This window comes from Anomaloglossus baeobatrachus, chromosome 11, assembly GCF_048569485.1.
Source record: "Anomaloglossus baeobatrachus isolate aAnoBae1 chromosome 11, aAnoBae1.hap1, whole genome shotgun sequence".
Lineage (NCBI taxonomy): Eukaryota > Metazoa > Chordata > Amphibia > Anura > Aromobatidae > Anomaloglossus > Anomaloglossus baeobatrachus.
This window is the reverse complement of record NC_134363.1, coordinates 127,522,930-127,545,461: the sequence shown is the minus strand read 5'-3', so window position 1 is coordinate 127,545,461 and position 22,532 is coordinate 127,522,930. Positions and strand designations below refer to the sequence as shown.

At 44.8% G+C, this 22,532-nt stretch overlaps 1 protein-coding gene across 4 annotated transcripts in view; it reads right to left on the bottom strand.

Annotated features, from left to right (window-relative positions):
* The window catches only part of TP73 (tumor protein p73), a 104,848-nt gene that overhangs the window by 60,764 nt on the left and 21,552 nt on the right, over positions 1-22,532 (bottom strand). For all 4 annotated transcript variants that reach the window (XM_075329081.1, XM_075329082.1, XM_075329084.1 and 1 more), the window contains one exon: positions 15,118-15,363. In XM_075329081.1, the coding sequence (XP_075185196.1) occupies positions 15,118-15,363 (246 nt within the window). The remainder of the gene's footprint in view (positions 1-15,117; positions 15,364-22,532) is intronic.

The following is a 22,532-nucleotide window of genomic DNA, read 5'->3' as shown; positions in this document are numbered from 1 at the left end:
ATATTTTTCTAGATCGATATATTGCTCTTATCTATCCCTCTATCCCTCTATCTATCTATCTATCTATCTATCTATCTATCTATCTATCTGTGACGGGGTATGCGACAGAGCAGTAAGGGACGCCAGGCCAAGGAACAATCCAAGAAGATTTAATGAGGCAGGGAGCATAAAACATGCAATATTAAAATGGTTCTTTAGAGTCCACACAAAGGAAATAGGTCCGGGGGCGCCAAGGAGAATGCAAAAGTCCTCAAAGTCCAATCGTCCATGTACGGGCGATAAGGAGCTGGCCTTAGCACAGGTCCTCACCCTTCACTCAACAAAGCATAACAAAAAACTAAAACATGGGGCTGAATCTCCCACCCCTCCTTAGATCCACCCCCTTAACATTTTCTACTTGTAGCTAGAAAAGGGTTCCTAGACACAGCCTCCAGAGATTGTGTACTAGGCAAGCCCCCTGCAGAGGAGAACAATATATATGCAACCCCCCCCCCAAATCAAGGACAATAGCTACGGCTGAAGCCTGATTGCAATATGATAGAGGCTGGGGGGATATAATGTTACAACCCCTTCCCCCCTCAATTGGTGTACGGACTAGTGACCTCAACAGGTCGCTGGTTAAGTACACGTAAACATGGTGGACCTGACTCAGGTCTCTTCTTGCCTGGACAGTCCATCTGCATTTTGGTGTTGGCTGCCTCTTCTATATTGTATTGTAAAGTTATAGGGCTGCAGAGCCAGGCTCCATCGTAGTAATCGTCCATTGTCCCCAGAGACTCTGTTCAGCCAGGTGAGGGGATTGTGATCAGTAACCACAGTGAATTCTCGCCCATACAGATACGGCCGTAGTTTCCTAAGGGCCCACACTACAGCCAGACATTCCTTCTCAACAGTTGCATAGGCCACTTCTCGGTCCAGCAGCTTCCTGCTGAGGTAGGCAATGGGGTGCTCCTCCCCGGCTGCATTCACCTGGCTGAGGACAGCTCCCAGTCCATAAGAAGAGGCATCCGTCTGCACAATGAATCTCCTCTTGTAGTCTGGAGCAGCCAGAACAGGGTCGCAGATCAGAGCGTCCTTCAGCCGGTTAAAAGACTCATCACAGGCTGGAGTCCAGATCACCAGCCGGGGCATCGTCTTCTTCGTGAGGTCCGTAAGGGGCTTGGCCACACTGCTGAAATGAGAAACAAATTTTCGGTAATAACTGGCAGTGCCCAAAAAAGCCATAACTTGTTTCTTGGTTTGGGGTACAGGCCAGTCTCTAATAGCCTGGATTTTGGCAGGTTCAGGACGTAACTTCCCCCCTCCTACTCTATGCCCTAGATATTGGACTTCACCCATCCCCAATTGGCATTTATCAGGTCGAATAGTTAGGCCTGATGTGAGAATCCGGTCAAGAACAACAGCTACTTGATTCAGATGTTCCTCCCATGTGTGGCTGAAGATGGCGATATCATCCAGGTAGGCACAAGCAAAGTCGCCACATCCCCGGAGGATCTGGTCCACCATTCTCTGAAAGGTTGCAGGGGCGTTTTTCATTCCGAAAGGCATGTTTAGAAATTCATACAGACCAAAGGGGGTTATAAAAGCCGACTTTTCTCTACCTTCCTCCGTCAGGGGAATTTGCCAGTATCCCTTACTGAGATCCAAGGTGGTGACGTATTGTGCCCCAGCTAGCCGGTCTAGAAGTTCATCAATGCGGGGCATTGGGTAAGCATCACTGATGGTATGGTCATTTAGTCGTCTGTAGTCCACACAAAATCGAGTACTCCCATCTTTCTTGGGTACTAACACAACAGGAGAGGCCCAAGGACTATGGGAGGCCTGAATCACCCCAAGCTGTAACATCTCCTCCAGCTCATGCTGCATGGTGTTTCTAACTGATTCTGGTACCCGGTAGGGAGCCTGTTGTATGGGACGGATGCCCTGAGTGTCCACAGGATGTTGGGTTACTGTGGTTCGACCTGGTCGGGATGAGAAAGCAGCCTGTCTCTGATGGAGCACTCCCAGCAATTGTTTTTTCTGTAAGGAATCTAAGTGATCTCTCAAAGGAACCTGTTCCACAGTGGATGGGGCTCTGGCTGCTTCAATAAGATCAGGTAATGGGTCCTCATCCTCCTGACCATCTTCTGAAGCCAGCCGACAGCTTGCTATCATAGGTAAGGTCCGGTCATGGTACTCCTTAATCATATTCACATGGACAGTCCTTTGTCTTAGTCCCTGATCATCTAGAGCAAGAAGGTAATTGGTGTCGTTTAGTTTTCTGAGAACCCGGAAGGGACCCTCCCATGTTGTCTGGAGTTTATTTTGCCGATGGGGAACAATCATTAAGACTTGTTGTCCCTCTACAAATTCTCGATAGCGTGCTTTGCGGTCATACCATGTCTTCTGTCTGGTTTGAGCCATCCGTACATGATCCTGAGCCAAACTAGCAAGTTGAGCCAGGGTTTCCCGAAGCTTGAGGACATATGGAACAACAGGGGTTCCTGTATCTTCAACTTGCCCCTCCCAATATTCCTTTAGCAGAGTTAAGGGTCCTCTGACCTTTCTTCCATAGAGTAGTTCAAAGGGGGAAAACCCAGTGGACTCCTGGGGAACTTCCCGGTAGGCGAACAGGAGATGGGGTAGGTACCTCTCCCAGTCGGAATCACTGTCAGTGAAGGCCTTTAGCATATTTTTCAGTGTTTGATTAAACCGTTCACAAAGTCCATTGGTTTGAGGATGGTATGCTGTAGTTCGAATTGCCCGTACTCCACAGGTGCGCCACAGACACTGCACCAACTCTGACATAAACTGGGAGCCTTGGTCCGATAAGATTTCACTGGGGAATCCTACTCGGGTGAAAATGGTAACAAGGGCCTCGGCCACCTTGGCTGCAGAAATACTTGACAAGGCCACGGCTTCTGGATATCGGGTGGCATAGTCCACAACGGTGAGAATGTACTGCTTTCCAGATTTACTTGGTTTAGCCAGTGGTCCAATGAGATCGACAGCTACTCTTTGAAAGGGTTCTTCTATTATAGGGAGTGGTTGCAGGGGTGCCTTTGGGTGATCTCCAGGTCGCCCTCTACGCTGACATATGTCGCAGGTTCGGCAGAAATGCGCCACTGCTTGAGAAATTCCAGGCCAATAGAAAATTTGAGTCAATCGTCTCTCGGTGCGGGTTTTCCCTTGATGGCCGGCAGTAGGAATGTCATGAGCCAGGTGTAATAGGGGAATTCTGTACTTCGGAGGAACAATCAGCTGTTTGCTATAAGTCCAGGGCTTATCTAGGGAGTCGGCATTGGTAACTCGATATAGGAGTCCATTTTCTCTGATAATTGTTTCCCCATTTTCTCCTAACTGCCCTACTTCAGCCCGAGCTCTAAAGCTAGCCAGGGTGGGGTCAGTCTCTACCTCTTGTCTAAACTGAACTTTATCCCAAGTGACATTCATATTATCCCCACAAGAAGAATCACTCACCGGCTGTAATGGCAGTTCGGGTGGCCTCAGTTCCATTGATGGGTTGAACACGTCCACATCTGCTGCTCTCTTTGCTTGACTTCTGGTTATCGCACCGACAAAGTGGCATTGAAGATTCCCCACATCATTCCCTAGAAGAATGTCTGCAGGAAGGCCGCTCATCACACCAATCATGCATTGTTTTGCTCCAAAGCCATAATCCAGGGTCACTCTCGCTCTTGGAATGTATCTCTGAGTACCTCCAGCCAATTCAATAGCAATTCCTGGTCCCTTTTGCACTGCTTCTGGTTGAATTACTCGGGGATCTGCGATGGTGAGAAAAGCCCCAGTGTCACGAAAGCCAACAACTTTTTGGCCATCCAGCACGACCTCCTGTAGATGTTTATGCTGAAGATCAGAAGAACGGGCGGCTGTGGCTCGCACCCCATAGACTCCTGGTAGGGAAGTCAACATATCAGAGTCACTTGGCAAATCATCAGGGAATGAATCCAGCTCTTCTCCTGTTGAGGGTGTCTGTAGATAATGAACAGGCAAAGGGGGTCTGTAACTGTTTTGCCTCTGAGCACCTGGACAGTGAGCTTGCAGATGACCAGGCTGCCCACATCCATAACATCTGCGTTCTATGAGTCTTTCTCCACGTCGTACTCCCAAAGAGGAGGCAGGAGTAGTAGGAGGCACATTCACACGGGGTCCGCCATGTGTTGGTAGTCTATTGGGACGGTGAACATTGGAGGCCAAAGGACAAGGGACCACTGGTGTTGGGGAGCTGGTAGTTTTTTTGTCACCGACTAGTAGCCTTTTCCATTGAGGCTTGATGGTGAGCACTTCATCAGCTAGAGCGGCAGCTTGTTCCACAGTTGGCGGCTTTCTCTCACGCACCCATTCTCTGATTTCCACAGGGCACCTGGCATAGAACTGCTCTTTCAGGATGACCTGGAGGAAGGTCTCCCAAGTTAAGGCTCCCTCTCCCTCCAGCCAGCGATGGCATACTTGTTTCAGTCTGTGGGCAAACATCTTGAAAGACACTTCTCCATCACAGGCTAATGTACGGAACTTAGTCCTATAAGTATCTGGGGTCACGGCATAATGTTCCAGAATGGTCTGTTTTATCTCCCCATACTCACAATTCCACTGAGGGTCCATAGCTCTATAGGCGTCGGCAGCTCCACCCTCCAAGAGGCCCACCAGGTGTCTGACTCGCTCTCTTTCTGGGACTTCCATTAATCGGCACTGATGCTCAAAGTCCTGAAAGAAGCCCTCAATGTCACCTGCAGCTTCATTAAATGGCTTAAAGTCCTTGCGGGACACTCTGGAGAATTCCCTCATAGTTGGTGCTGTGGTTACAGTTTGTCTGGAGCCTCTAGCTGCTTCCACAGCAAATCTCCTCTCCAGCAATGCCCTCTCTTGAGCTCTGCGAATAGCCTCCCTCTTATCTTCTATGGTGGCCTCATCTCCAAGAAGTGCCATCTCCTCCTCATACCACACAATCCATTGACTTTTTGGGGTATTTACCTCCAGCTCCCGTCTTTCCTCCCTTTGCTGTGGAAATTGTTCCTCGGTGCCATCTTGCAGGCAAGCGTTTTCCAATGCCTCAATTAGTTGCTCCTTAGAGAGTCCTTTGTAACCGACTCCTAATTCACGGGCCATTGTTTGTAGGCTCACCACAGTCCAGTTCCTGTATCCTGAGGTTCTGAATCCAGATGTTAATGGCCCGTTGTCCTCCATTCTTTCTGCTCTGATCCCGCCGCTGCCACCAGTTTGTGACGGGGTATGCGACAGAGCAGTAAGGGACGCCAGGCCAAGGAACAATCCAAGAAGATTTAATGAGGCAGGGAGCATAAAACATGCAATATTAAAATGGTTCTTTAGAGTCCACACAAAGGAAATAGGTCCGGGGGCGCCAAGGAGAATGCAAAAGTCCTCAAAGTCCAATCGTCCATGTACGGGCGATAAGGAGCTGGCCTTAGCACAGGTCCTCACCCTTCACTCAACAAAGCATAACAAAAAACTAAAACATGGGGCTGAATCTCCCACCCCTCCTTAGATCCACCCCCTTAACATTTTCTACTTGTAGCTAGAAAAGGGTTCCTAGACACAGCCTCCAGAGATTGTGTACTAGGCAAGCCCCCTGCAGAGGAGAACAATATATATGCAACCCCCCCCCCAAATCAAGGACAATAGCTACGGCTGAAGCCTGATTGCAATATGATAGAGGCTGGGGGGATATAATGTTACACTATCTATCTATCCATCCACACACCTGCATCATCCACTTTCCTAATGCTCCATCATATTTTTCTATCTCCTTCATCCTGGTAGTACTAGTAAGATCTTCTGTAAATCTCTGTGTAATCTCTGGGGTTCTGCGGATTTCAGGCCTCGGCCTTCCTCTTTGAAAGTGACCAGACCATGAAATCATAAGGCAGGGAAGTGTTTGCACTGTATTTAGAAAGATTACGCTCATAAAACAATCAGGACTGAAAGGATAAGCAGTAAGCGCTGTGAAGCCTGACACCAGCCCCAGCAGCTCCGCGCAGCGCCCGTCCTCGTAGATCCCAGGGTCTGCATGTCCTATCATGTATGCCAAGAATCTCACTCCGCTCTGGAGGGGGCTATACACAACCGAGGTGCCAAAATCTAATTTACAATGTATGCAGCACCTCCATCCAACCACATTAGCATCAGGAACGATTTACTGGCCGTATCCAAAACCAACTTTCCTTACAACGTAAACAAGACAAGATGTCTCTCCGCCAATTGGGAAGTAGCTATATGGGTTGTAGTTGCTCCCAGGCGCAGGTGCCAAGAAAGAAGACACTAGTGTTATAAATGGAATTAGGATACTAAAATGTACCACATCTTTATGGATAAATGGTATTATGAATTATGCAGATTTTGTTCCTAGTGGCAAAGTGACAATCACTAATGGCAGCCAATGCATTCTCATGAACCTTGTCATTCAGCTCTCCATTGAATGGCACACAAATATGCTCCATCCCTCCAATGACTTGCTCCTTCCTGACATGTTGATGGAATCTGAAGCTGTGAAACACTGGAATAAGATGAAAATACAATGGAAAGTGACTGTCACCTGAAGATTGATGGCTTGAGGCAACAGATCGGAGCGCATGCCCTTAGTTATCAATGCTGGCAACACCACAGCTCCTGCCGCTCTACTATTGTGTACTAGTAGTTAGAGCATTATTTTACCAAATCAAGAAACTTTAGAAAAATATTACTAGAGACGCCTCCGATGTGGAGACAAGTGGTATGAGTAGTTATTATAATATCAAATGCAATGTTAGGGCCTGAGAGGTGGACACAGGGTGCAGGATTTCTCTTTGGTGTTCTTCAATATTTGGGTTACCTTCCTTCTCCTCCCCTTAGGTTCTGGATTTGGCACAATGGTGTATCATCTTTTCTTGGAGCATTCCTTTGCCTATTTTTTGGCTTCCCCAAATATGTTTAAAGAGGACCTACTAAACATATGTTAGGAGGACAAACAGATCCTTATATACAGTAGAGATCATAATTAATATGGTGTAATATGGATTGCAAATGATGAATGGGGCAAGGTGGGGATTATAGACAACCAGTGTGTGTGTGGGGGAATATGGATCTTTGGAGAGACATTGGCTGTGATTCATTAACAATGGCGTTTTGTATGCCAGTCTTAATGAGGCGTGTGCAGGAATAAGATGCGCCAAGTTCATTCAGAGGTCCCGAGAAAATTACCCAATTTGTCTACTATAATCCGGCCCATCATTTTTGCTGTAAGAGAGCCCCCCAGCCATATTGGTCATATCGAAGATGGTAGGGATAAGTGGATGACTTTACTACTATCCAACTTATTTATCTTTTTAACCAGAAAAATAAAATTCTATTATGCGGAGGCACTGAGAGCGCCTTCTCCATCCACGTGCTGGATGCCACCGCGTCCTAACACAAAGGAAGCCATTCTAGATGCGCGGCCTTTGAAGTGGGATTTTCCTCATGTCAACTCTGCAAAAGTGCCTTGTCTTACTGAGCCTCGGGCAGGCAAACACAAATCAATTGGAGCAGGTACCTGTTAACCTCAATGAGAAAAAAACAAATAAATCCATAGGCCGTAGTGTGTACACTGCCAGGAGGAGAGAGCGACTAACTCTGTGTACACTATATCCACATGATATCAGCGGAGCTCGGGGCTGTCCATTATCCAGACTTCTGCATTACTAAGTACTTCCAATAACATGTACTGTATGTACACTTAATGTGCAAAAGTATGTGCCCGTAATAATATGTACGTTACCTAGCCCTGCAACAAGCATTGGTAACCGATGCATGAGCTGAGGTGTGCCGCCAGGCAGTGTCCATAGACAGTGAACATGCTCCATGCGGCGCTGCCATATGATGTTGCATCTCCTACAAATGTGGTCTCCATTCATTGGTGCATATTTGTCACGTCCCCATCGGAGTCCGCTCCTGCGACTTCTGCTCCTATCTCCAGACGACGCCATGTTCCCACCATGGATAGTGCTGGTGATGGGAGAGGAGTCAGTGCCTGTGGCTCTGCGGAGCACAGGCTCCACTCATCCACTAGGCTGGGTTTCCCTGGAACCTGCAGTACCACTGGCTGACTGTAGGTGGCGTGTGTCTTCCAGCTGAAGTTGCGAACATTCACCTGCAGCCAATGGGAAGACACCACACCCTTCTTATTCCCCCTCCTGTCACATGACCACTGTCAGAGATAGCTCTGTACTCCTGGATCATGTGCTGCTTGTATGTTGATGCCTGTGCGCTGACCTTTGCTTGTTGTTTGACTACCCTCCTGCCTGTCGTTTTTGTACCTTGCTGCCAGTTCCGGATTTGACCTCTGCTTTGTCTCCTCACTACGCCCTTGCCTGCCAATTCTGTTCCTGTTTAGCATTTCCTGGTTTTTGACCCTGCCTGAAGACCACGGACTACAGCCTACCACAGGTAGTGATCTCTGCGGCTCTGTGTAATTCCAAATCCCTGTATAGGGGTTAAAGGGTTGCAGAGTTCTTGTGGTCCTGCTTTGTGAGCGGCTTTTCTCTAGACTCCCCTTACAGCCAGTCTGAGTCTGTGGCTCCAATCAGGCATTACAATATTTGACTTTTCTTTACCAAGTTTTTGTTGCTTTTTTTTCTCAATTCTTCTTTTAATGTGGACATTTTTAAAGACTATTTCATGTGTTTGTCCTTTTTTGTCCTTATGGGTGAAGGTTGGGGTTTTCAGATGTTTTCAACTGATTCACCAATAATAGCGACTTAAAGGGAACCTGTCACCAGGTTTTCCCCTACAATCTGTGGCCCCCACCAGTGAACCCTTATATACAAAATTCTAAAATACTGTATATAAGAGCACAGGCCGCTCTGTATACCTTAAAAAAACCTTTATTATACTCACCTAGGAGGCGATCCGATGGGTGTCGCTGTTCTCGGTATGGCGCCTCCTCCATCTTGTACAATTGCCGTTCTCTTGCCCAGCCTCGTGTGCATGACGCGTCCTACGTCATTCATACAGAGGCTCTTCCATTGCGATCCTTTAATCTGCCCGATTGAGGGTAGAGCAAGGTACTGTAATGCGCATGCGCGAGAAAAGGTCAAGGACCGCCCGTGCATGCGCATTACAATACTTTGATCTGCCGTCAGCTGGGCAGCTCAAAGTACGCATGCGCAGGAGTGTAATGGAGGCCTCTGTGTGAATCATGCAAGACGTGTCATGCACGCGGAGGTGAGGAGGTGGACGGTGATTGTACAAGATGGAGGAGGCGCCGGACCAAGAACAGTGATGCCCATTGGACCAGACCTGGACCACCCCTTAAGTGTGTATAATAAAGTTGTTTTTTACATTATACAGAGCGGCCTGGGCTCTAATATACAGTTTCCTAGACTGCTGTATATAAGAGCTCACTGGTGGTGGCTGCAGCTTATAGGGGACAAATCTGGTGACCGGTTACCTTTACAAAGAAAAATAAAGCAAAACTTTGCCCAAATGTACTCCAGCTTTACCCCCCCAACCCCTCCCTGAAGAATTATTATCTATGCCAGATATTTTACTACCAATTTCGCACCATTTAGCGAAATGGGACACTTTTTTGTGTTAAAAAGTCACAAAGTAGGTTAAAGACAAAAATAAAAACACTACTTTTGACTTTGTGTAAAATTCATCTGCCGCTTGCACCATTTTGCGCAATTTGACACAAAAAATAAAAATAAATACAAGACAGACCAAAAAAAGTTACTTAAAATAAAATGTAGATGATGAATCGGGGGGCCTGTGAGTTCATATAGAGGAAATGAAAGAGGAGGTCCCATTACACTCAGGATGGGGCTGAAGCGCGTTAGTATGGCTCCTTGCTATCCAAATGATTGCCTCGTCTGGAGCAGGAGCCTGGGAGAAGCGTGTCACATCTCCCAATATAATACAGATATAGCATCCATAGGGGGCAGCCATGTTTAGATCATATATTTACTTGGTAAGGACTTGGATAAGACATGACATCTCTGTACACACATTCTGCTAGGGGCACCTTAAGGGATTAAAGCACCTTCAAAAGTATAAAAAAAAACAACCCATGCATATGAATAGTAAGGGCAAGTCATTGCTTTACTGTAGACCTGATTTTATATAGAGAACATGCCTTGCCTACATCAGTGCACAGAGCCATAAGGGCATTGCCAGCCCAGTCCAAACTAGGATTTTTCCGGCAGATCTCATTGTTGTTTTATTTGGACTATATGCGTTCATCCTCTGCTCCCCATTAATATCAGCATTTATAGTCTTAAAGGGGTTGTATAATTTATCAACGCCTTTTTTCAAGAGCTCTTTTAGGCTATGGCCCCACTTTGCGTTCTCCTACTTGCAGTTCTAAACGCACGTTTTGGGCTTAATTGATTTGACCAAAGTTGTCTTTTTCAGAAATTTAGTGCTGAAAATGCATATGTATTTACCGTGTTTAAGATGCGTTTTCAGCGCTTTTTACCTGCTTTTCCACCTGCGTTTTGATAGATGCGTTTTAAACATCATGACACTGCTAAATAAAGATTAAATAGTCAAACTCAATGAAAAAATTGGAAAAAAAAGAAACAAATCTATATTTTTGTGAAAAATAATGAAAATAGATTAATTTAATGAAATTATAGCGGTAATATGATATTTAATGGAAAAATAGCAATAATTTAGTAAAATTCTTATTTTTAATTGTTGGATTATGTGTGTGTGTGTAAAGGGACATATGAAATCAATATTTTGATGTCCAAAAAGCATGCGTTTTTGAAGTCCAAAACGCATGTTTTCTGCACTGGAAAAGCAGGTAAAACGCAGGAATTTGCTGGAATCTTGTTTTTTGTCATTTCTCATTGACTTCAATGTTAACAAAACGCACCCAAAATGGCAAAAACAATTGACATGTTGCTTCTTTGAACGCATGGTTTTTGCCACAAAATATGCAAATTAAACGCAGCGTTTTAAAATGCAAATTGGGGTCTAGAAATCCCCATTTTCCATAGACTTTGCTGGGAAATCAAAACGCATGCCTTTTGGCATGAAAAAGGTGCTTCTCAAAACGGACCTAAAAAGCACCAAAAACGCAAAGTGGGGCCCTAGCCTAAGAGTATGTATACTTTAAAGAAGGGGGCTGCACAAATTCAGAGGATGTCTGCCCATTGTATTATGGTTCCCCACCAATGGAGGGTTACTCAAAAGACTCCATGCAATAAAATTGTGGCAAAGGGCAATTTACAATGCCATCAAAATATACACTAGAGTATAGGCCATCTTTAATTGAGGGGTGTGGGTTCCAGCTTGTTGGTTGATTGTAGGCGCCACATTGCTTAACAAGTTCTGCAGCTTCTTCTGCTCCATTTATCTACACGTTGGCAGTGGCTATGCTGGGTTTGCAGCGTTGTTCCATGACCTCTTGAAATAGTTGGTTGGCAACAGTCAAGCCTGCTTTACACCAGGCAATCTATCGTGCGATAGATCGTCGGGGTCACGGTTTTTGTGACGCACATCCGGCATCGCTGGCGATGCCGGCCTGTGTGACACCTCCTAGCGACGCAGTATCGCTCACAAATCGTGAGTCGGGTACTGCTCGTTAGGTTCCATAATATCGACTTTAGTTGACCATCGTTTCCGTGGTAGCACACGTCGCTCCGTGTGACACCACGGGAACGATGAGCAGCTCACCTGCCTCCCGCGGCCGCCGCCGGCTCTATGTGGAAGGAAGGAGGTGGGCGGGATGTTTACGTCCCGCTCATCTCCGCCCCTCCGCTTCTATTGGCCGGCGCCCGTGTGACGTCGCTGTGACGCCGAACGTCCCTCCCACTCCAGGAAGTGGACGTTCGCCGCCCACAGCGAGGTCGCACGAGAGGTAAGTATGTGTGACGGGGTTTAGTAACTTTGTGCGACACGGGCAGCGATTTGCCCGTGACGCAAAAAGGACGGGGGCGGGTACGATCGATTTTGAAATCGCACAATCGGTCGTACCGTGTAAAGCAGGCATCAGACTCCTAATTGAGAGACAATCAATATTCTGATCCCAGAAAATGAAGTTAAAATTGAAGAATTAGAGGTGAATGAATTGATTCGTAGGACTTTTGTCTAGTAGCCATGCCAATATTTCATGGCAATGTGAACCATCTCCTACCTGATGGTGTCTCCGGCTCCTCTTTTGATAAGTCGGTCTGGTGCAACGTTATCTGGCGTGACACACATAGGGGTTCATGCCAGGACGGTGAAGCAGAAGAACAGCCAGGGATGCCAACAAATAGGAGGTGGTTCACAGCTTTTCCATCCAGATCCATACCAGATCAGCCGCCATGGAATACTGACACTTCTATGCAGAACATTTTAACCCTTTAAAGACAGTCATTTTAGACCACTAAGACCAGAACTTTTATGGCAATGTAGCTGTATAAAGGGGGCTTTACACGCAACGACATCGCTAACGAGATGTCATTGGGGTCACGGAATTCGTGACGCACATCCGGCCTCATTAGCGACGTCTTTGCGTGTGACACCTACGAGCGACCGCTAAAGAATGCAAAATACTCACCAAATCGTTGATTATTGACACGTCGTCCATTTCCCAAATATCATTGCTGGTGCTGGACGCAGGTTGTTCGTCGTTCCTGAGGCAGCACACATCACTACGTGTGACACCCCAGGACGACGAACAACACCGTACCTGTGTCCTCCGGCAACGAGATGGGCGTGACTTTCATGCGGCTGCTCTCCGCCCCTCCGCTTCTATTAAACGCCTGCTGTGTGACGTCGCTGTGACGCCGCACGAACTGCCCCCTAAGAAAAGAAGCTGTTCGCATGGCCACAGCAACTTCGTTAGGAAGCTAAATATGTGTGATGGGTCCTAGCGATTTTGTCCACCACGGGCAGCAATTTGCCTGTGACACACAAACGACGGGGACGGGGGCTTTCACTAGCGACATCGCTAGCGATGTCGCTGCGTGTAAAGTGACCTTAAGGCCTTTTGTTGGACGAGTTGAAGCTCTTTCTTAGCATCAATTTGGAGAACAAACACTTAAAGGGGTATTCCAGTCTCCAAGATCCTATCCCAATATGTAGTAGGTGTAATAATAATAATATTAGCAAATACCTCCAATTAGAAATGTAGTATCGTTCTTCTGATTCACTAAGTCACTTACCTCATGTGCAGGGCATTGCAGGACCTTGGGTATTCATGGTCCTTAGAGATGGGAATAACGCTTTAATTTAAATAGATTCGTAAAAAGAAGATAATCTTATCATTATAAAATGGTTGCGATAGTTATCATCAGGGGCATAACTATTTTGGGTGTAGGGGTCACAATAACACCTTACCCCTGCAACTTAGGTAGCCCAAAAGATCCATTTGGCCTATATGAGAAGACCAATACTATTAAAGACCTGTGATAGTTGGAAGGCTAAATTTTAGATTTTGCATTGGGGCCTACGTGAAGCTACTTGTTATGGTGCCCACTGTACTGTAGGACTTGTCCATGATGAGACTGGTGGCGTCACTGCATGCCAAGATGTTATATCACTTAGAAAAGTGAAATCCTACAAATACGATTTTCTGATGTGTTTTATACAGAAGGTCACCGGTGTTCGTCCTGTATATGAAGGATTATTACATATATGCGTCCATCATTATTTAGTATCAGTTTTAGAAACAGTTTGGTCAATCAATTGAATTTCTCTACTATACTATTCAAAATTTTAAGAATTTGGTTATTTGTACAATATTAGATATTAAAGTGTTGACAGACTCATATTAAGTCAGATGATGATATTTAGATATCATCGCTAAGATACTACATTAAGTAGGTTTACCCACAGCCCAATGAAAAAAACAATGAGTGGTGCCAAGTGATGTTCCCAGTGCGGCTACATCTGAGCGGTTGGCAGTGTCTGTGTATGACGCACCCTTATTAAAATTTTTGTTTCTTAAAGGAGTCCCCTAAGTTGTTAGCAATAAAATTAGATGTGGCAAGTGCATGGAGTGCTGATAGAGTACAAGTGGTCAGGTCATATCTTCTGCAGTTCTGTGTTGGATGATTGGATCAGGAGCGGACATATCATTGGTGCAACCTGTGTGGCCGTACAGGGGCCAAAGAGGTGAAGGGGCCCATTTATACCTCCAAAACATGTGGAATTGTGAATTTTGTTGTTATATGACTGGAAAGGGCCCATATACTGTTCTAGCACATAGGCTCTTTTCAATTGGTGTCCACCAGTAGATTGGATGCTGATATAAAAGTATACCTGCGTTTTATAATATAGATCCTCGGAGGACAACTCATTGCTTATTTACATACACAGCGTCCATGCAGAGCTGAAGCTAAAGGTTGGGACCCCAATATTAAATCTTAACCAGCATCTCCACCAATCCTCGTGCCATTCAGGGGCATAGCTACACTGGGATGCTACTGGGAAAAGAGCGCCAGGGGGGCACCAAGAAGACACTGTGCCTTGGCCAGGGTATAAACATACAAGGCTAGGACAGGGAAGTGAACCTTTGCCCCGAGTGAATGAAAGTCGAGCTATGGCTCTTTATGCCATTATAATAGTACTGTCCCCTGTGTGGCTTTGGGCTTTTTTGGCTTCATGTCTCAGTTTGATTGATAATTCTACATCGATCTTCATGTACATCCGCCCTAAATATTTAAAAACTTTGAACACAACAATACAAATACATACATGTCCCCTGGAGAATACCATGCAAATATAGTTTCATATGCAAAGTTTCCAATAAGTTCCAAATAACAGGTATTAGATATACCAGGTGCAGAACAAACATCAAACCTTCAACCTTAATAAATGGGGCAAATTATTTGAGAAAGGTCTTAAAACTATCTTATACAATATGTTACAGATTAGACCCATAAACGACGACTTATATGACAGACCCTTAGTAATGTCGCCCTCCCAAAAAGTTTCAGAGATGTTGGAAGCAGTTCCAAAAAATGTCCACCAATCTGTATCTCCACCAATTTTACTTTTTCATACAACACTCCATTTATTGTGAAACTACCACTTACATTATGTCCCAATTGTGTCAGACAGGTGTCAGGGAATGCTGAGAGTTGTAGTCTCACAACGACAGTATAACATACATCATTTTATCTGGAGGTAAAAAAGTGATGGATAACTCACGGTCCACGTCGCTGACTTAGCTGTGCTGGATTGTTGGAACGTCACTTCAAAGTTGTGGGGTCCTGGATAGTCGGTGTTGGATGGGATGACCGGTGCTGGAGACATGGCGTCAAACGTAGAGCTGGGCTGGGAGTAGGGGGAATGTGTGGGGACATTTGAGTTGTGGTCGGGGTTGTACGGACTCGTGGAGGCTGCTCTGCTTCCGATACTCTGATCCATGGTGTTATTCAGCAAACTGAATTGAGACTGCAGACAGGGAGAAAAGGGGAGGAGGGAAAAAGAACACACAGGTAAGAGGGGTTGAAGCATCAGCGGCATCTTAACACTGGAGGGATCTTGTTACAGGACTCTTAAAGGGTTTGATCGCTTTGGAGTCATTTGAAAAATTTCCCGAGGGTGTTTTTCTCCTTTTTTTTTATCTTTTTGGTAACAGGTCAACACTTGTAAGAGGATAGAGTGACAGGTTTTGTTGTGAGCACCCTCTTTGTAAAGGAATATCTTAGTGCTACTCAGTACAAGCTGCTCCTTTAGAAAGTCAAAACATGATCTTAGAAAGATCTTACCAAATACATCAAATTAACAAAAATTGCTATTTACTCAGCCATTTATGCGTTATCATTGAAAATTACCAAGTTTCATAATTTATTCAATCCTTTCTATTCAGTCTTGATTTGGACATGGTAACATCTGCTCTGTGGCCTCCCTTTGAACAGTCTCACACCCCTTTCATCCATTCTAAACTACGCTGCCTGACTAATCCACCTGTCCCCCAGCTATTCCCAGACCTCTGCTCTCTGCCAATCCCTTCACTGGCTTCCCATTGCCCAATGACTCCAGTTCAAAATCCTAACCATGACATACAAAGCCACCAGCAACCTGTCTCCTCCGTACATCTGTGACCTAGTCTTCTGGTATTTATCCGCACGTAACCTCCAATCCTGACAAGATCGCCTTCTCTACTCCTCTCGCATCATCTCTTCCCACAATCACATCCAAGATTTCTCATATGCATCCCCTATACTTTGGAACTCTCTACCCCAACACATCAGACTCTCGCCTACCTTGAAAACCTTCAATAGAAACCTGAAGACCCCCATCTTTCATCAAGCCTACAACCTGCAGTAACCCTCAGTCCTCATGCACTGCACGACGTGCTGTACCCTCACCTACTGTATCCTCACCCATCCCTTGTAGACTGTGAGCCCTTGCGGGTAGGGTCCTCTCTCATCCTATAGACTGTGAGCCCTCGTGGGCAGGGTCCTCTCTCCACCTATAGACTGTGAGCCCTTGCGGGCAGGGTCCTCTCTCCTCCTTAGACTGTGAGCCCTCGCAGGCATGGTGCTCTCTTCTCCCTTAGCTGTCTTTGCCTTGTATTGTTTATGATTATTGTACTTGTCCCTATTATATATACCAGTTTTCACACGTAAAGCGCCATGGAATAAATGGCGCTATAATTATAAATAATAATATTTTGGAAAAGTCCACCAATAATAAGTAGATTACAGGTTGTCTTATTCTGTTGACTGTTTGTCATCAGTGCAGCCTGTGGGGTAACCCTACAGCATGTGAGCAACCACAGGTGAAAATAACGCATTGCAGATTGCATATTTTAATTGATGGGATGTCTATATAGTGAAAGCACATGCTGCTTCCTCCAGAGAAGGAACATTTTTCATTTTCTGCTTTGGATCATTGATGGAAGGCTAAAATGAGGACATCCCTCTTTGGAAGGTCAGAAGTTTCTATTTGGTACTTAAGAAAAAGATTGCTCAATCAGACAACTACTCAAATATACAACTGAATACTGGTGGATTCTGAAATATGGACAGCATACAATGAATTCTGCGGACTGAAATACCCATCTTATTGCCCTTCTAATATATTATTTCAACCTTCATTTAAGGTCAATGAGTACCCATCAGCATTTGGTAATGTGCCATAGTCACTTTGGCAGTGGGAAAGCACTTCTTAAATTTGTAGAAGAGTCATTGTCTTACATGTTATACGGCAATATGGAAACCCATAATCCTCCTGAAAACTCATGTTGGAGTTTTAGAAGTTTACAACCAAAAAAAAATGTAAAAAAAATATTCACCAGAAAAAGCCATTAACCAACAATGGTAAAATGGCAAATGCACTCGCAGGATGCAGCTGGCCCCCTATGATAAAGGTGGAGGTAACACAAGTGCAGAATACCAATGAGCCAATGAGATAACCACTCACAGCCTACTATTTCATGGAGAGGGTGGTTGCTGGTATTAAATATGCACACTAATGAGGTTTCCATAGGGCACCAGTCACACAGGTATGTGTGATGCACAGTGTCTGGCTTACAACCTATTGATGACGCCCATACTGTAAGATAAAGTGAAATGTTGGTCCATATTTTTGCCAAAATATGAAGTCTACAATCACCACTCAACTGGAATATCCAACACACTGATTTTGAGGCAGAGCTGCTTTTCTAATCAAGTCAGTTTTTGTACTTCTGAAAAAAAAATGCAAAGGTGTTGGCTGCATTATGCCCCCACTACGGTCCCTTTTTTTTTCTGTGAACCTTTAATTGTCACTGCTTAAGGAGATTCACCTATGTGGATAACTTAAAGTGCTAGCTATGAATATATATTAAGTTAAATGCACCACTGTTACCAGCAAAGTATCCCCAACGTGTTTATTTTTGAACTGGACACATTCTTTCCCATGACATGGCCGTGACAGGGAGAATAGTCACACCATGGGTTGTAGTCTCCAGACATCAATGAGATTGAATTACCTGCCCAGGATAATGTGTGTTCTAAGCATTACATTGACAGGCAATGGCGACGGATTAGGGGTGAGTGCACTTTGTTTATTGGTGTAAGTGCCTATGGGGATGTAGACATAGAACTAAAAGAAAAGGGCAAATAAGGGAATTGCTTGACTATTTAATGATCCATCAGTCGTAATCCCCTATTATGGCAGAAAAGTAGCATTTTCTGTAGGATCAGCAAAGAAATATCTAAATAAGCAAACACAAATTTAAAGTATTTTTGAGTCAATTAGAAAAAAAATCTTGAAGCCATAAAGAAAAACGACTAAAACTGTGAGTCTGCAAATCATTGACGTTCAACATGACATATAACATTCTTACTGCCATGCTCTATGTTGGCCTTTCAGTTGTTGGAAGCAGACAAGAGAAAATCTGTAAATAATTCCCAATAAATCTAAGTAATTATATTATTATATAGGCAACCGGTGTTTCTACATCTGGGAATTCTGTGTGACAACTAATATATATTTAATAATAGAAGTCCAAAATGGTGATCGTATAAACTAGGAAGATTAGTCAAGAAGATCTGCCAATTGGGAGTCTGAGAAACATATCCATAGTTCCACATTATTGGTGAAATGTCTTTGATGAATCAATGAGTCAATTGTATCCTCTCACCAGCCCAGGAACAGATTAGCATAACTGGGGGCACAGGGGCTCCCCATAGCTGTGCCCCTAAGCTGGTGGTAGGTGGTCATATCAAAATCAAAGTAATTTTTACCTAGGACAAAGTCAAGAAGATTCATAGCTAGATTGTTGTGTGCCTGAAATTGACAGCCCCTTGTGGAGAGAAAATATTTAACTGCTTCAATTCCGCGGTCATGCAGAATTGAGGATACTGTCCAATAGTACAGTCTCATCAACCAGAATGTCATCAATATGGTTCAATAAGTCCATGGTGTCCCTGATATGGGACGGCAATGTGACCATAATTGTACTCAGTATTTAATCTAAATATATCCACACTTTGTGTCCTATGCTGTCAATTCCTGACACTATTGGCCTCCTTTTTAGGAGAGACAAGCCTTTATGTAATTTAGGTAAGGCATAAAATGTCGCCATAATAGGAAATTGTGGGATCATAAATGTAAATTCATCCTGGCTGATGAGGTTGTCCACTTTGGCCTTCGTGAGAAGATTCATTAGGATCCTTTTGCAATTTTGCGTTGGGTTGTCCCGATGACTCACAATAGTCAAAGTGTCATTTAAGATGTTATTGCACATTTTTTGATAATCTTGATGTCTAGTCTAGTATCACTGCTTTTCCCCCTTTTGTTTGAGGCCTTAATCACGATTGACCTGTCCTTCTCTAAGGTGCATAATGCTGTCATCTCATCCTTAAGGTGGCTTTACACACTGCAACATCGCAAACGACATCGCTGTAACGTCACCGGTTTTGTGACGCAATAGCGACCTCCCCAGCGACATTGCAGTGTGTGAAACACATCAGCGACCTGGCCCCTGCTGTGAAGTTGCTGATCGCTACAAATCGTTCAGGACCATTCTTTGGTCCTTTGTTTCCCGCTGTGCAGCATGATCGCTAGAAAGTCTCAGTGTGTAAAGGGGACTTAAATGTGCAGGCAGCAGGAGCCGGCTTCTGCGGACACTGGTAACCACGGTAAACATCGGGTAACCAAGAAGCCCTGTCCTTGGTTACCCGACATTTACCTTCGTTACCAGCCTCCGCCGCTCTCACTGTCAGTGCCGGCTCCTGCTCCTTGCACGTGTAGCAGAGTACACATCGGGTAATTAACCCCATGTATGCTGTAACTAGGAGAGCAGGGAGCCAGCGCTAAGCAGTGTGCGCTGCTCCCTGCTCTGTGCACGTGTAGCTGCAGCACACATCGGGTAATTAACCCGATGTGTGCTGTAACTAGGAGAGCAGGGAGCCAGCGCTAAGCAGTGTGCGCTGCTCCCTGCTCTCTGCACGTGTAGCTGCGTGCGCTGGTAACCAAGGTAAATATCGGGTTGGTTACCCGATATTTACCTTAGTTACCAAGCGCAGCATCGCTTCAGCTTTTTATTCCATTTTGTAAAAAATTTGCGACGACCAAAAAATGTAATTTTGTCATTTGTAATTTTTTTGACGCAACACCATTTACCAATCAATTTAATTGATTTTAGATTTTGATAGATTGAGCATTTCTGATACCAAATATGTGTATATTTTTTAAACTGTTTTATTTTCAATGGGGCGAATGTGAGTGATTTGAACTTTTAGGTTTTTTTTTAATTCTTTCCTATTTTTTAAAAGTTTTTCTTTAGAAATTTTATTTATTTTACTAGTTCCCCTAGGGGGCTATGAGGATCAGCAGTCTGATTGCTTGTTCATTTCTGTTGATCTGAGCTGATCAGCAGAAATGCAGCGTTCCTGTTAGAACTGCGGCTCTGTCGGCTATAACAGGAAATACCTCATGATAGCAACAGAAGTCATCACATGATCCATTGCTGCCATGGAAACCATTAACTCCCCATGATCGCATCACGGGACCTCTGTTGGCATCGGGGAATGGCGCATTCCCCGCTGTGGCCATTTAAAATGTGACAGCGCGATGTAAGGCGTTAACAGGTGTGGTTGGATCGCCTGCGAAGCACACATGTCTGCTGTTCAAATCAGCAGACATGTGTGGTGATCACCACCGGCTCACCGCAGCAGCCGGCGGTGATTACTGCACAATAAGGTAAAAAGTTGCACACCAGTCACAATGTATGGGAAATACATTTCCCTAGACACAGGGTTTCCCTTCCCTTTCGCCGTATGCTTGGTACTTCCCCATACGTAGCGTGACTCCTTGCTTAGATAAATATACAGTCAGTTTTTCCAACTCAGAAGTATTAATGCTTTATGATGACTACTAAGGTGTGAGACAACTCAACGTGCTGATCTGCCGGTGGCCGGCCCCTTGTGGATATTAATAATAGAATTAACACTCTAGTCCTAGGTGGCTCCAAGCTTCATTCCTGACTAACACCTGTGTCCAGCCAAGGAGCTGTGGGATCTGGTTATTATTTTTTACGTGAGTACTGTCGAGCTCTTTTTGTGTGTGAATTTGCATGCAATTATGGTATTGTATGTGTGTGTGGTTGTGTTTTTTTTTCTTTTTGTACACTTGCCTATTCTACAACATTCACCGTCATTCTACAGAAGAAAGATACCACCATTATGTAGGTTCGACATTCAAAATCATGGAACAACTATATGATCTGCCATCAAATATTTAAAAGATCCACTATAATGTAACATCGAAGAGATCCACCATCATATAAAATCTAGAAGATCCACCATCATGAATAAATCTAAAAGGTCCACCACCATCATGTAACATCTACAAAATAGAAGCTCATGTAATAACTGCAAAATACCACTCTAAAACATCTACAAGATACTATATCATGTAAAATCTAAAATAAACAAAAACTTGTATTATCTACAAGATCCACAATTATGTAACATCTACAAAAGTCATCCTAGTGTATTGTTACTCATCAGTCCTGGCTCCAGCTGCGGACCTTGTTCCCTTTTTCTATGGCCACCACTCTTTGGGAAATTCTTTGACATAATTACCTAAGGCTTTTTAAGGTGCAACTCAGACAGCTATGTGTTGTCTGAGTATTCAGTAAGCTTTGCATTCAGTTCCAAATGTACTACATTAGGTGACTTCACTACCCATATTTCTCAGCTGGCTAACCAGCTCTTTATCAAACTCTTGCTTGTCTATCATCTATTTGCATTTACTTCCTTCCTAGCTCAGATCTACTGTTAGCCATTTGTCTGCTGTAAGTATAACAAACGTTTCTCTGGTATACTGGTGATGTACACACTACAATGCTGCTGCATCAGTATGTAATTATCTCTGCAAGAAAGTATCCAGTTGCCTGTTCATCATTGTGGACCTGTTGTTAAAGAGAACCCGTCAGCACAATTTTGTAGTGTAATGTAAAGCCATGACTGTAATGGTGCTGTGATACTGACTACACTGTTCGTGAAAAAATCTGCTTTGTTTTTCTTCTTTAATCAGCACTTTCAGTTTTCTGCTAATTGGATTTCGGTTCACAGGGGCCAGACTACACATTCAGTCTTCTCCTCCCTGTTTGTGATTCCTGGAGGTAGGCGGAGGGCTGGGGAATCAAAGACTGGAGACAGGCGCAGAGGCCGGGGAATCACAGACTAGAGGCAGCAGAGGGGCCGGGGAATCACAGACTGGAGGCAGATGAAGGGGTTCGGGGAATCACAAATCGGAGGCAGGCAGAGGTGCTGGGGAATCACAGACTGGAGGCAGATGAAGGGGCCGGGGAATCACAGACCGGAGGCAGGTGGAGGGGCTGGACAATAATAGACCAGAGACAGGTTTGCGAGACCGGAGAATTACAGACCGGAGGCAGGCAGAGGGACTGGGGAATCACAGACTGTAGACAGATGTAGAGGCCGGAGAATCACACACAGGAGGCTAGTGGAGGGTCGGGGAATCACAGACTGGAGGCAGGTGGAGGGGCCGGGGAATCACAGACTGGAGGCAAGTGGAGGGTCCAGAGAATCACAGACCAGAGGCAGTCGGAAGGGCTGGGGAATCACAGACCGGATGCAGTCGAAGGGACTGGGGAATCA